Source organism: Nycticebus coucang, chromosome 16 (assembly GCF_027406575.1).
Source record: "Nycticebus coucang isolate mNycCou1 chromosome 16, mNycCou1.pri, whole genome shotgun sequence".
NCBI lineage: Eukaryota > Metazoa > Chordata > Mammalia > Primates > Lorisidae > Nycticebus > Nycticebus coucang.
In genome coordinates, this window is record NC_069795.1 from 60,896,161 (window position 1) to 60,912,182 (window position 16,022).

The following is a 16,022-nucleotide window of genomic DNA, read 5'->3' on the forward strand; positions in this document are numbered from 1 at the left end:
GTGAAACGTTTTGAGCTCCTCAGAAGGAAGGCACTATGTAAACATAAGGTATTTTTTATTAGTTCTCTATTTGAGTGTATTATTAACAATAAAAAAAATCGAGATCATCAGAGGAAGAGTTTGGTTATTTCTTCAGATCTGAGACCTGTATTTTAAGCCAATGGCTTTTTATATTTATTAGATATTGTGTCAATATTTTCTGTCAAACACAGCATTAAATGTAAGGACTCTACACATGTGATATTTAATTATAACAAGAAGTATATTTTTAAGACTTTCTGGTTTAGAACAAAAGTGGCTACAAAGTCTGATGATATAATAGTTAGACTAGAACTCTCTTGGGATAATATTATTTTGCTTTGTTAACAGTGCAGTCTTTGACCCCCACAAAGAACACATTTCTTGGCTAAAAGACAAGGTATTGCTGGTTTTTTAAATTAAAAAAAAAAAAAAGTATTCTGAAAACTAAAGACTAAATCCAAACCAGTACGAGTATATTCAGTTTTATTATGGATTAACACGTGTGAATCCTTTTTTCTATTAACAATACCATTGCTTTCTCTAATTCTTGCATAATGGATGTGCCTAAGTTAAAGATTAAAGAAACTTACTTTGTAGGCTGTTATAGTTGTTGTAGAATCATTATAGGTGGAAGTAGGAATTGTAGGTTTATGTCTTTCGATTTAATTATTTTAAGAAAACTTTGTAGTTTAAAACTACATTTTAAAATTTAAGAAAAAATGGAAACTCAAATGAACTTGGGTATTGATGTCCTATAGTTTTAGATTTAAATAATAACATCTTTATATATATGTATAAATATATTTACATATATACATTTACAAAGGAAATCGTGGCCATTTAAATAAAATAATTATAGTAAGGATAATTTCATAGGACTATTTCAGAGCTTTGTCCTTTAAAAAACTTCTTCTGTGGTATGCATAGAAGCTAGTCTTATCTCTGCCTGCTCGCACAGAGAGAACATAAGAAAGGAAAGTGGTGGTGGTCATTTTACTTACTCGGGGTCAAATTGTTGAAGTGCTTCATAAAGTACTTTTATTTAGGCTGAGAATGTTAGAAAAAAAAAAGAATCATGTCTCAAATGTGTTTCTTGATTTAAGAGGTGGTATGGCAAGGCCATGGAATCAGCACATTAGAGTGTGTGCCTGTTACATCCTGAAGAATGCCCAGGGTCACTTTGGCATGTGCGACTTGGGAAGGATTTAGTATTATCTTCTTTGTCTTCTCCTCTCTGACTCCAGAGCATCCTTTCCTTTCTTTCCACAGTCTGTGTTTCAATGGACTTTTATGTCTGTCATTTCAGGGATGTCTGTACCTCCCGTCACTGTCGCATTTTGGTGTATAGGAACTGCCCGAAGCAACCCCCTTGCGGCTTTGTCAGCCATGCATTTTTCCCAGCTCGCTCTGCCCCGCAGATGTTCTCCCTGGAATAACATTTTCTAATTGCTTAAGCTCTGAAGTTTTCCAAATAGCTTAGAACTGTTTGAGATGCCCAGGCTATCAAGGAGTGTGCCTGGAGTCCCCTCTGACCTGAGAACAAAATTTCACTATTACCGAAACTTACTTAGCCAGTGGAGCCAATTGGACTATGACAGTACTTGAGGTAAATGCCTTTGTCTGGTTCTCTTGGTAAGATTATGAATTTGGTTGGCATTTCTTTTGTTCTTTTTTGGCTGTTGACCAATACTCAATATTGCCGTTGCTTCCCCTGCTTTTGTGATATGGTGGCAGGAAGGAGGGAGGGGAGGAGGGCAGTCATTGCCAATGCCCAGTGAAGTGGACCATGTTTTGAGCTGCTCAAACTGGGCCCCCTTGTCTTAATTTCTGCTTAGACCCTGTTATCCTAGCACTAACCAGATATGTTTCTACATTCGTACAATGTCTAGAATTTGTGTGTGCGTTTGTGTTATCCGTGGGAAATGATGGCTAGCACTTGCTTGTGTGTGAAGGTAATTTCTATTCTTCTATTTTCTGATTTCTGAACCTCAGGAGAAGGTAAAGCTTGATGCTGAAAGGGAAAAACTAGAGAGGCTCCAGGAGCTTTACTCCGAGCAGAAGACCCAGCTGGACAATTGTCCTGAGTCCATGAGGGAACAGTTACAACAACAACTGAAGAGGGTCAGTAGCAAACAGGAATGCACCAGTTCTTTTTCTTTTTCTTTTCTTTTTACCAATTAAGTTCCACTTACCTATGATTTACTACTTCATATAGCATAAATTTGCATAAATTCTAGTGATTAGATACTTTTAAAATAGAAACATGCATGCTGAAAGTATATATTATTCATGCTAATCAGTTAAGAATTGCTTATTAGAATCCTTTGCTAATTTATAATGCAAAATCATTTCTGGAGTCATTTTTTAGTAACAAAAGCGAGCTATTCCTAACAGACACCACGATTGTGGCATTTAAGTCAACTGACATCTTCCCCTGCATTTCCTGCTGTGTCATGAGTCCTATTTGCCCTTGCATGATTTTTTTCAACTTTAGCTTTATTTTATACTCTTGACCAAAAATTATCCTTTTCTCTGATTCCTCTCCATCACCAGCCATTGTTTTCTTTTCTTTTTCTTCCTGTTCCTTAATGATATTGAACTCATTAGCACCATCACAACAATTAAATACCAAGACTCAAATGCAGGGCATTGCTAATGCCCTCAGTGACTTCTCATACAAGCCTCAACATAGCGTAGACCTTCTAGTTAAACTTTATCAGATTGTTTTCTGATCCTTAATGTTGGTGGGGTTTAACACAAACGGGTTCTCTTCTGAAAGCGAGACTTTCTATGTGGATGGTGTCACACACAACTGGCCCAGCAGCCAGTGAATATTTCAGAGCCTCTTGACAACTGGGTTGTTTCCTCTAAGCAGCTCCTCAAATAAACTGTGATCCTGGGGAAGCAGTCACTGATGGTCTTGGACCTCAAAAGGAGTCACAGAGTAGTCATTTGTCCTAAGTGAGCAGTAATTTATGATTCTACCTGAGTAGGAAAGGCTAGCTCCATTCATTTATTCTGTCTGTACCTTCTTGGGAATGGGAAGTTGAAAGATCAATTAGATTGGCACACTCTTAAAAATGTTTAAGATGCCCTACAATACAAAAATATTTGATGCCACTGAGAGCATCACCAGACAATGAAAAATAACAGTTAAATGTATGGCATCTTAATACAGAATATCCAAAGTAGACAAGTTGAACTGCAGTATGACAGTTTTAGTATTTCTTTCTTAGAGTGTAGGGTCAAAGAAAGTTTTAATAATATTTCATCCCTTTTTTCTACTTTATTGTGGAAAGCTGAATCTTCCCATCTTTCAGTCACAGTTCTCTGAAAATTTTGTGATTAAGAAATGAGTGGAAGAAAAACTAGCATTTAAAATTATTTCAATTTGTGATTTATGTTTATGCGGTTCATAGAAGAGATGGGGAAACGGATCTTTGTATTTCCCTTTGTTAACTATCCTTATTGCTAAAGATTTTACACGATCGTCATAACTCTTTATTTACAGTTGGCAGCCTGGTTGTGTATTTTGTTCTTCCCTTATGCTAGTTATCCATTTATTGTTGATTCTCTTTATAAACATTGCCTCAAATAAAAATTGGTAGATTTTATTAACCAGTAGGATCTGTTGGTTAAGATGGACTCAAGTTCTTTAAGAAAACTCATAAAAATGTATGTGTCCTAAGGATTTTGACTACAAAAGAAGACAGGAAATGATGTAGACAGTCTGTTCCATTAAATGAAAGCAGAGACTCCTTCCCTTTCCTGTCCAAGCATAGTGTAAAATTCTTATCATAAAACCCCTTTCCTCAGGAGAGATAACTGGCTTGTGGTAGCTCCTGTTCACCTGATGTTAAGAAGTCTGCTGATTCTATTTTCTAGGGATGAAGACCACTATAAATCTTCACCAGTGCCTTGGCTTCATCAGTAAGACGTTCACTTACTTCACGAGAAGTCCATTCATTCTAGCAACTCCCTGTTGATCACAACTCGTTTCCCTTTAGAATTGAGACACCAAAACACCACTTCATTACAAAGTTTCCCTCCAATGTTTAGACTTGATGATGTTGATTTTATGGCAACTAACTTCATCAAGTGGCAAGTAAAATAAAAAATAAATAGGAGGAGGGCGGTGCCTGTGGCTCAGTGAGCAGGGTGCCGGCCCCATATACGGAGGGTGGTGGGTTCAAACCCAGCCCCGGCCAAACTGCAACAAAAAAATAGCCGGGCTTGTGGCGGGCGCCTGTAGTCCCAGCTACTCGGGAGGCTGAGGCAGGAGAATCGCCTAAGCCCAGGAGTTGGAGGTTGCTGTGAGCTGTGTGACGCCACGGCACTCTACCGAGGGCAATAAAGTGAAACTCTGTCTCTACAAAATAAATAAATAAATAAATAGGAGGAAATTATTTTCTTAAACTGCATGTTGTCTCAAATAGGTAAGCTGAGACCGTAGAATGATTTTGAGCATTATGAACTTTCAGCTGGGCTTCTTACATCTAAATCATTGTGTGAGTGTCAGAACCTAGTTTTCATCTGATGTTGGTTTCGTGGCCCAGTCCCGAGGATACAAATATTTTGGAAAACAAAGCTGACTTTAATTTGCCAGATGAGAGTCCACCATTAAAGAGCAGGAGACAGATACCTGGCCAGGACAGTTTTCTTGTGCTTTTGACATTTACTCAAGAAAACATTTGAGTTTGGCCTCTTGATTTTTAAAAAACATTTCGTCCATATCTAAATACCCCTTTTCTATCACTGACTCTACAATGTGTTTATCCATTAGTCTGAGACAAGTTATTTAACCTCTGTGGGCCTCAGTATCCTCATGTATAAAATGAAGAGGTTGAACTAGGTGATTTCTATTTTTATGTATTCCATATTCTACAGAGCATAAAATGGTGAAAAGTAGCAAACCCTGGGCCCCATTTCTTGCTTCTAGAGTTGCTTTTGAGCTGTGATTACCACTGTTCCTCCTGGCCATGCCACGTTTGCTGTCTTCTTTCTGTCTCTCCATTAGGAACAGAAAACATAAGAACTGCATGGAACCTTCTGCTCTATAAATTCTCAATTGTCTTATTGGAAAGAAAAGAGGAATTGTATAGAATTTTCTATAGTGAAGCTGCATTATTTCCTTTCATGCCTGGACTTAGAGCTTTCCAACTAGTAGAAACGTAGTTAAAATTTTCATTCAACTAATAATGAAGTTGACTTGGGCTTCCTGGATATATTATTCAGAGCTCAATTAAACTACTCCTGCCCCCAAATTCAATCCTCTGAATTCTTATTCTTATCTAAAATCTTTGAAAAGTTTTAATTTCCTCCCAAATAGTTTTTCTTTCAGAGTGTAAGTTTATATACACACAATTTAATGGTTTAGATAACTCAATTAGATGATTATATCAACATAGTCTGAGTGCTGAGCTTAGCTAAATTTCTAACTTTCCTACCTAGTGTGCTGTTGTTTTCATGGAGTGGTTTAAATATTCACTACAAATAAATTAGTGACTCTCTGACTTTCATGTAGGCTTAAAATAGCACATGTTTCATATTAACCAGATGTGAGGTAAGCAGCTGAGGAGCACAGTGAGTATATGTACTGTGAGCCACATGCCCACTTTGAATGAAGAGTACTTGTAAGCCAAAAAGGGTCTACTGATTACATCTCAGTAATCTTTGGCCACAAAACAAGCTTAATTAGAAAACCTTAAAAACTTGAGTGTGTGTGGCAATATGAATAAATATATAGCTGATGTGTAATTTCCAACTGCAGATATTGGCTGGGCATGTTGGCTCATGCCTGTCATCCTAGCACTCTAGGAGGCCAAGGCAGGAGGATCACTTGAGCTCAGGAGTTTGAGACCACCCTGAATAAGAGTGAGACCCAGTCTCTATTGAAAACAGAAATATTAGCCAGGCATCATGGTGGGTGCCCAGCTACTTGAGAGGCTGAGGTAGGAGGATCGCTTGAACCCGGGAGTTTGAGGTTGCTTTGAGGTAAGCTGAGTCCATGGCACTCTGTCTCAAAAAAAATAAAGAAAAAGAAAACACCAAAAAGCCCTGCAGATATTGTTTTAAGACATAGACATAGCTCTTGAGTTATCTTTTAGTTCTTTTAATTCATTAATTCCTTTAGAAATTATAAACTGGAAATGATTGGTAAATATCAGCCAAAAACTTAAAATTGAGACTATATTCTTTTTTGGCCAAACAAAATGTATAAAGAAATGCTAAATGGTAAATATGGTTTTCAAGTTGTGTTTTTCATGCTCTTAAGCTTTGAGAGTACACAGTCTGTGTGGACGTGATAGTCTTATTGCTGTAGCAGTTATAATTACATGGTAGCTAATAGCCCTTCTATGAATCATCCCTAGAATAAAATTCATTGCAGAGGGTACAAATACATTCTATTTTATCAAAAAGCTTACTTTATCATTTATATAAAAACCGGAATTGGAGTGGGGCTAAATAGTGATATAGAGATAATGTATCATATAATTATTTATCCAGGTCTCTTTAATGATTTGATTGAACAATTTAAATAATGCCCTGGCTATTTTAGCTATGAAGAGCTGTGAGACACATAGCCGAACTGCCTCTCTCTTTTGGCCATAAATTATTTGTAAATTATATATATATATTTTTTTTAATAGTCAATTTCAAGATTTATTCAAACAATGGTGACAAGGGACAGGTCTCCTGAAGGACACATACTTGGAGAAAATATTGCTATTGTGTATTAGAGGATTTTTTTTTTTTTTATTGTTGGGGATTCATTGAGGGTACAATAAGCCAGGTTACACGGATTGCAATTGTTAGGCAAAGTCCCTCTTGTAATCATGTCTTGCCCCTATAAAGTGTAACACACACCAAGGCCCCACCCCCCTCCCTCCATCCCTCTTTCTGCTTTTCCTCCCCCCCATAACCTTAATTGTCATTAATTGTCCTCATATCAAAATTGAGTACATAGGATTCATGCTTCTCCATTCTTGTGATGCTTTACTAAGAATAATGTCTTTCACTTCCATCCAGGTTAATACGAAGGACGTAAAGTCTCCATTTGTTTTTAATAGCAGAATAGTATTCCCTGGTATACATATACCACAACTTGTTATTCCATTCCTGGGTTGGTGGGCATTTAGGCTGTTTCCACATTTTGGCGATTGTAAATTGAGCTGTAAATTATATTTTTTAATATAATTGTTTCAAAGGCTTCAAAGTTAAGAGGGTGTGTTTTTAAAAGTAGATTGGAGAATTATCTAAACAATGTGCATGTAGATGCAAGAATATATTTCTGTCTTCAAGTCTCTCCTAGGTTGGAGAATGTCTTTCCAGGCCATCTGATTTTCACAATTTCTGATCTTCCTTAAATGTCTTCAAGATTATTCTTAGAGTAGTGGTGCTTAACCTTTTGAGTCACCCTTAATGCCTGATGTAATCTTGGCTTTCCAGTAAAAAGACACATTATATAATTGTGATGGGTTCACAGAAGGCTGGGTTAAAAACCTTAATCTCCAATTTTTGTAATAGATCTTATTTTTTAGAGCAGTTTTAGATTCATAGCAAAGTTGAGCAGAAGATAAAGAGATGCCCATGTTCCTTCTGACCCCACACATGCACAGCCTCTTCCCCCCCATTTTTAACATCCCCCTAAAGTGATATGTTTGTTACAATGCTAAACCTACATTGACACATCATCATCACCCAGAATCCATACCCAAATGTTTTTGATTGCTTATCCCTTCAATTAAATTATTTGAGCATGCATGCCCTCTATATATTATATGTAAGTCATATTATTATAAATACAATATATATAGTAGAACCTCCATGATTGACCACCCCCTACATTGACCACCTCCTTAAGTTGACCTGAATTTCATAGACCGGACATGCCCTACTTGTGTGTAGCAGTACAGTAGGCCTAGTTCCTTATGTTGACCACCTCTCTGTTGATCAGTTTGTTATAGTTCCTTGGGTAGTCATCTTACAGAGGTTCTTCTGTATATTGCATGCATGCCCAAATATATACATTTAAAATTATGTACATAGTCTACCTGTATATATACGGGAAAACACTTATGGAGAAGAAAAGAAAGAAAAGAAAAATCTACAATCAAGCGTAAAGCAGGTTTAATATTTTCTCCTCACATCCCAGTGGACTGTGTTGTGTGCCATCTGGAATACATGTGTCCTTCTTAGATACCTCTAGTCTGTACAGATGCCAGTTTTTTACTGCTTCAATTTCTGTATTAAAATCTCATTTCATATGCAAAATTGTGGGAAAGAAAATTTTTCCAAAGACACCATGTCACACCTTGGGCTGTAGATTATGTTTAGGTTATTTACAGAATTCTTTTTATATTTCGGTATCCATCTGAAAACCCTCTAGGTGGTTTAAAGCTAGAATTCTTGCATCTACAGAGGAGTCTAAAACTAATGGTAAAATAAATGCTGCCCACCCCACTACACTCTCTTCAGTTCTTATCTGACAAGTTATTGCACTGGGGTTTAACTCCAAAGAGAGGATGGTCATAGTCTCACTCTATTGTTGTAACTGGAAAGCAACTCCTGGACTTTTAATACTTGTTCCTTCGCATTAAGAAGGCTGTAGCCATCCTGGTGTGTCTTGTGTTCATTCCTTTTCTCTGAAGGATGCTGACCTATTGGATGTTGAAAGCAAACACTTTGAAGACCTGGAGTTCCAGCAGCTTGAACACGAGAGCCGTCTGGATGAGGAGAAGGAGAACTTGACCCAACAGCTCCTGCGTGAAGTGGCTGAGTATCAGCGGAACATTGTTGCTAGAAAGGTACTTTGGCCAGGTGTTGGGCAATGTGGAAAATCAAAATATGCATCTCTCTATGAGATAGTAATGATCATTCATATAGGTATGGTATGTATCTGTCTGTCTACATATCTTTGGATCTGAATATCAATTTTGGCAGATTATGGAGCCTGCTGTACATAGGCAGTCCCTAAGTTACAAACATGACTCACACTTATGAAAAATGTTCCTGTTCCAACTTATGTACAAATTCAACTTAGGAACAAACTTATAGAACCTATCTCATTCATAACCCAGAGGCTGCCATATATGTGGCAAGTGGTGTTCTGAACTACATAAATTGAGATGTAGTCATTATTACATAATGCATTTATATGAATACCATTTTTTTTTCATTTATGTGAAAACCAAGGCATACAACATCAGGAATTCAGATATTCATTTTAAATCACTTCCTTTTGCAGTCATAGTAACTAGGTTTAGAATAATTCCATGAACAAAGTCTATTTTAGAGTTTTCTGTTTTCGTTACTCAGTAGTTCTCAAAACTGACAGCTTATTACCATTAGAAGTAGCCCTGCGGATTACTACGGACTCCACCCAACCCTGAGCCCTGAGATGTGCTGCTCAGGAGTAAGCTCTTGTTCCTGAATTTAGACTCAACATCCTGGGGCTTTGTATTAAACTGATAAAATTGAGGAAGGAAAGACAGACAAGGTGACATCTCAAACTCTCAGTTTAAATAAGAAATTCCATTGTTTTTTTTCATGAGGCATCTCTCAAGATGATTTTAAAAATTCGCTGATAGTCAAAAACAAGATTTCCTGTGTTTCCGGCTGCTTCAAAACAGATTTTAAAACTTGAATGATATTGACCTTAAGTAAAGAAAGTGCTGAGCTTGGTAGGTCAAAGAAAATGATGCACAGTCTCTAAGTTATAATTATTGCCCACCATCAACTAAAATGTGGTCATTAGTATTCTGGTTTTTTCCTTTCTTCAGGACGGACTGGCAAACCTTGAAATGTCTAATGTATATCTTCCTATGATCATCTCTTTTCCTCCAGGAAAAAATTTCTGCATTGAAAAAGCAAGCCAATCATATTGTTCAGCAGGCTCAGAGAGAACAAGATCATTTTGTGAAGGAAAAGAATAATTTAATACTGATGTTACAAAGAGTAAGTATTTTCTTTTTAGCACTGGCTGCAATAAAACATAGGTTCTAATTTTGGAGAAGTTCTAATTTTGAAGAAGACTTTTGTATAGTTTTTTCCTTAACTCGCCACATAAATGACCTGAAAACTCTGAATAATTAAATGCAATTCAGAAAACAGCAAGAATGTTCTCTTCATGCTTTTTCTACATTGAAGAAGTCTAAACTATGGAAAATCTGTATTTTATTCTTTTCTTGATCTTCTTCTTTTTTTAAAAAAAAAAAGTTATATTTTCCATTGAATAGTTAAAATATATTTTATTACCAATTTAGGGTAGGCTTAAGGAAAATTCTGTTCATACCGTGTGCTACTGTCAAATATTTTGACTCAGCTGCTCTGATGTTGTGAACTGAAATTATCTGTAGGCCTTCTTAGCAAATGTCATATGGGATAGTTTGACTCAATCCAGTAAGTAGACACTCTAGGTTGTATGGTTAGAGGATTGGCAAGATTGTCCTCACCAAGAGGACTGTGTCTTCATCTGCCTCATCACCTGAGGTGGCTCCCTGCCAAGGGATTCCTTTGCCCAAAGACAGTAAAAAGCAAGTCATAGCCTAACTTTCTGACATGGTCCCTGGAGTAACTTCAGGAATAAGACACCAGATGTGAAAGTTTAGGGTGCTAGTTTCAGCTCTAAGTCCTGCATTTAGCCGACTGCCTGAGAAATGTCACACTTGGGATCACAAAAACATATGCCGGACCCAGAATGGAGTGAAAAAAAGACTAATCCAGAAGGCAGGATTAAAGAAAGGATGGGGCTGTACCATGGCCCCAATTAGTAAAAATGGGTATTCCTTTTTTAGCTATTTTTAAGTTAAGAAGAGAGATGAAATAGGAATTGTGAGTCCACTTGAGGTGCCTCTACAGTCCACACCGATCCCTGGCAGCTTCCTTCTTCCTGCCTTTTTAGCACCTGGAAATCTCTGAAAGGTGCTGTTTCTCTGGTCCCTGTCCCCTGCCTGCCATGGGAATAAACCCTGCTGCCGTTAGCCTCCATGTTGCTGTTTTATCCTTTTCACATGATATTCAAAGGCACAACTTAATTAGATAGTGTAGACTATAATATTTAAGTGGTTTTTCAAGTTTTAGCAAAAGAAAATTTAATGACAGATGCTTTTGAGGCAAGCACAATCACAGTGTAACATTTCTTCATTAATATGTATACAAAATATAATTTTCTTGTAAAAATTGTGGTGCATAAGTATTATGCTTTTTATTTTCTTGAATTGATTTATAGATACATTTTAATCCCAATTAATCCCAACAGACCTCTTTTTTTGTAGACAGTGACAAGATGATGATGAAAATTTACAGTTGATTCTCATTATTCAAGAATGCCATAGTTGCCTTTTTGCCTACTCACTAAAATGTATTTCTGACCCCAGAATCAATACTCATGGCACTTCTGTAGGCTGTGCATTCACAGAAATGCTCAGAGGGGGGAACTTTTTGAGTTGTCCAGCATGTGCATTCCCATCTGAGGCTGAACAGGACAGCACTCTGCCTTCTTGTCTCATCTCTTAGACTATAAACATATATCCTTTTTGTGGATGGTTTTCACTGCCATATTTTCATATTTTTTGTGCTTTTTGTTGGCGATTTTGCTGTTTAAAAATACCTCCCAAGTAAAGTGCTAAAGTACTATTAAAATGTTCCCCAAAGCAAAAAAGCTGTGATGTGCCTTATGGAGCAAGTGGGGTGTTAGATAAACTTCATTCAGGCATGAGTTACAGTGCCGCTGGCTGGCTGTTTAGTTTTAACAAATCAACGATATGTGTTAAAAAAGGTGTCTTCTGGGCAGCGCCTGTGGCTCAAGGAGTAGGGCGCCGGTCCCATATGCTGGAGGTGGTGGGTTCAAACCCCAGCCAAAAAAAAAGGTGTCTTCAAACAGAAACCCACATAAAGTTCTGTAATCAGTTGATGAAAACCAGAGGCTCACGGGAATCCAACTTTATATTTGTTTTAGGAGCAATGATTCAGTATTCACAAATTCTGTGTTTGTGGCAATATTATAGAACATAACTACTACATATAACAGTAATCATCTGTATGTATTTGAAAATGTAAAGTGCATAGAGCAGCCAAAACAACTTGAAACAAGAACAACAAAATTGGAGGATTTGTACTAATTTCAAGGTTTACTATAAAGCTATAATTTTTAAGACAGTGTGGTGCTGGCAAACGGGAGACATATAGATCAACAGAACTGAGCCCAGAGTCCAGAAATAGTCTCATATAATGATACTGGCTATTAATTTTTGACAAAGACACTAAAGAAATTCAGTAGGGAGAGGAAAGTCTTTCCAACACATGGTTCTGGAACAACTGCGTAAACATGGAAAAAATAGACCTCAGCATCCTCATACCGTATGTATAGATTAATGCAAGATGGAGCATAGACCTAAATACAAAAATGAGAAGAAAACTTCCAGTGGAAAGTGCAAGTAAACCTTCATGGCTTTGGGAAGAAAAGATTTCTAGAAGGAAATGACAAAGGATTTGTATCCAGAATATGTTTATAATGACTACAACTCAATACCTAAACATTAATAAATTTTTTTAAAAAAAGATATATGTAGGACCAATCACACGTAAAAATACTCACCATTCATCACAAAGGAAATATAAATTAAAACAGCAATGTGATTCCATCTCATGCTAACTAAAATGACCAAAGTCAAAAAGTAAAATTTCAAATGTTGATGAGGACATGAAGCAGCTAGAATTGCCATGCATTGTTGATGTGTGTGTAACATAGAGTGTTAAGTGTGCACCCACCCTACAACCCAGCAACTCCATTTCTAGAAATGATTGTTTAAAGTAGCTTTTTTTGTAATAGCCAAAAATCTAGAAACCAACTAAATATCCGTCAATAGGAACATGGATAAGCAAATTGTCAGGTGCATTTATGTAATGCAATACTCCTCAAAAATAAAAGAAAAGAGTGAATTACTTAAGTATGTAACATCATAAAGTGAAGGCAGGCAAGCACTAGAGAGTTTGTATTGTATGATTCTATTCATATAAAGCTCAAGAACAGGCAAAACTAATGGAAGGCCATAGAAATAAGAATAGTGCTTGCCCAGAGGGTGGAGATTGACAGGTAGAGGATATGAGGAAATGCTTGGGGCGACAGAAATGCTTTTGGTTGGGATATTGTTCTACTTGTTAAAATTCTTAAGATTATATACTTAAGATCTATTTGTTTCACTGCATGTAAATCATACCACAATAAATAAAACATGTGACCCATAAAAATTTTTCCTAAAAGTTGCTTAACACTGAATTAATTCAAGATAGATCATAGACCCAAACATAAAAGCTACCACTGCACAGTTTCCAAAAGAAAATATATCACTGGATTTTGATATTACATCATAAGAAGGCACATAATTATATGTTACTTAGAAGGATTGAAAAAAGACTTTTAAGCCAGGCCTCGTGGTAGGTGCCTATAGTCTAGCTACTCTGGAGACTGAGGCAAGAGGATGGCTTGAGTCCAAGAGTTTGAGGTTGCTGTGAGCTATGATGCTACAGCACCATACCCAGTGTGACAAAGTGAAACTGTGGAAAAAAAAGAAAGAAAAAGACTTTAGAAAATATACAAAAGATAAAGGCTGAGAAGGACTCTGAGGGCTCCTTCTTCCTTTAAGGTTTCAACCAGAGCAACTCACTCTTTTTTTTTAAAAAAAAACGTTGTATCTGGCGGCGCGGGTGGCTCAATCGGTGGGGCGCCAGCCCCATATACCGAGGGTGGCGGGTTCAAACCCAGTCCTGGCCAAACTGCAACCAAAAAATAGCTGAGCATTGTGGCGGGCGCCTATAGTCCCAGCTACTCGGGAGGCTGAGGCAAGAGAATCACTTGAGCCCAGGAGTTGGAGGTTGCTGTGAGCTGTGTGAGGCCACGGCACTCTACCGAGGGCCATAAAGTGAGACTCTGTCTCTACAAAAACAAACAACAACAAAAAAAAAAAACCGTTGTGTCACTCTTTAAAATTTATTATGAATGAAGAGGTATATAGCTAAAGATGTTTAAAAACAACTCATGCGTCATATCAGCTAGCAGAAGGCCAGATGTTTATTTGTATATTTGAAGTTTTGACCAGGTGTGAGGAAGAAGGGCTCGAAATGGATGAAGCAGGTGAGGTTCTGAATTTTTGTCCTTATAGCAAAATACCTGTGTTCCTTGGTTGTACTCAAGGTTGACGTGAAGCTTAATGGATTTTGTGTTCCTTCAGGAAAAGGAGAATCTTTGTAATTTGGAAAAGAAATACTCCAGCCTCTCTGGGGGGAAAGGGTTTCCTGTTAACCCCAATACCCTAAAAGAGGTAAGCTGTAATTTTACACATCCACTCACATCACCCTAGAAATCAGAAGACATATCCTAGTTTTATGTGTTTAACTGAATAGTAAAAACATGAAGTCAAATGACTTATGAAAACATTTGATGCTTTGATGATGGTTTTCCTCCTTTCATTATTGATGTTTTGAGGATTTCAGGGATTATCTTTGTGTCTAACACACACGTGTGTGTGTGTTTGTGTGTGCACTCGTGTGTGCTTGTCCACTTTGCTGGGCAGTGACATACTGTGGGTCAACTTGAAGTTTCAGAAAATTTAGGATCCAGTCCAAGATGAAACTTAAATTCTCTCTCCTTCCTTCAGTCTCCTTTCTTTCTCTCTTACTTTTCTCTTTCTCCTGAGTATGATAGAACATGAATATGCCCCTCAAACATTTGAGCAGATACTCTAGTTTCTTTCTTTTTCCTATTACCCTCAATGTTGCTTCTGTTGTAATTTTTCCTAAATTGGAAACTCCTATTTACATTAAACTATACATACCATTTCCAAATATCAACATTTCCCACATTCCCATCACTACCCTTATCTTAAGGGACTACACTGCAACACTAGGAGACTATTTTAACTTTACTTTGGAAAATTATAACCCTGACTCACAAGAAAAATAGTTTTCTTCATATTTAATTTTGTTTCCTAAAAAGCTAAGGAAAAACCTTGCTTCCAAGACATTAATAGTTACATAACCAAAAAAAAAAACAAAACAAAACCCCAAAACCCTTTTATTTGTAAGTGGCTAATAAAAAGACAGTAGAGTTAGGAATATAGAAAATATTTTTGTTATGTGTATTTGAAGTAAAATGCTCATCACAATAGTAAGTGTGACTATGTACCTTGGACTTTATTAGATTATTCAGTTTCATAGTTTCTCTCCATTATTCAGAACATGGAACTGGAAGGTTGTAAATGGAGTGTAGTGGCTTAAGATAGTGTCAGCAAGATGGGTCTTGTGTGTGGGAATGGTAAAGAAATGTGGTCTATTTTGTTTGTGATGGGAGGGCAAGTGGTTTTAAACAGGGAGCTGACATTCTTTGATAGACAATTTGTGAAAGATCACATTGGGCTGCTGGGTGAATATTGGATCATAAGGTATAAAGAGAGATGCAGGGAAACTTGTCTGGCCATAATTGCGTAGTGTAGGCTAGACGTGCTGGTGGCTTAAATTATAGAGTAATGGCAGAGAGGCAGAGGGAATGAGCTGTATTAGGGTATACTTTGGAGGTAGAGTTGACAGTTTTTGCTAATGCAGGGTATTCCAAAAGTTGCACCTAAAGTGGCTATACATAGGGAAAATGAGACACTGTAGCTAAATGTACCCTTATTTACCAAATACTCATTATGAAATTTCACAAAGAGGTGGCCAACATGTAGAGAATATTGTGCAAATATTTTGTAAAATTTTTCCAGTTTCCCTCTGTAGGGTGGCCTTAGTGGCAACTTTTGGGACACCCTGTAGATTGTATGTGGGGATGAAGTAAATAAAGGGAGAGGTCAAGAATCCTATACCATTATTCTAATTTGAAGAGTGAGGTGGGTGGTGAGTACCTTTTACTGAGATAGGGCAGACTGAGGAGAGAATAGTAAGACAGATAGTTGACTATCTGTCAATAGTTGACTCTGGTCATGCTGGGTTTGAAGAACTTGTGGCAT

At 37.2% G+C, this 16,022-nt stretch overlaps 1 protein-coding gene across 21 annotated transcripts in view; it reads left to right on the forward strand.

Moving 5' to 3' along the window:
* Nucleotides 1-16,022, forward strand: part of PHLDB2 (pleckstrin homology like domain family B member 2) — a 234,988-nt gene that overhangs the window by 191,223 nt on the left and 27,743 nt on the right. For 19 of the 21 annotated variants that reach the window (XM_053565833.1, XM_053565835.1, XM_053565832.1 and 16 more), the window contains 4 exons: nt 2,014-2,142; nt 8,673-8,828; nt 9,868-9,978; nt 14,253-14,342. In XM_053565833.1, coding sequence (XP_053421808.1) covers nt 2,014-2,142; nt 8,673-8,828; nt 9,868-9,978; nt 14,253-14,342 — 486 coding nt within the window. The remainder of the gene's footprint in view (nt 1-2,013; nt 2,143-8,672; nt 8,829-9,867; nt 9,979-14,252; nt 14,343-16,022) is intronic. The other 2 variants (XM_053565829.1, XM_053565831.1) reach the window with 1 other exon arrangement.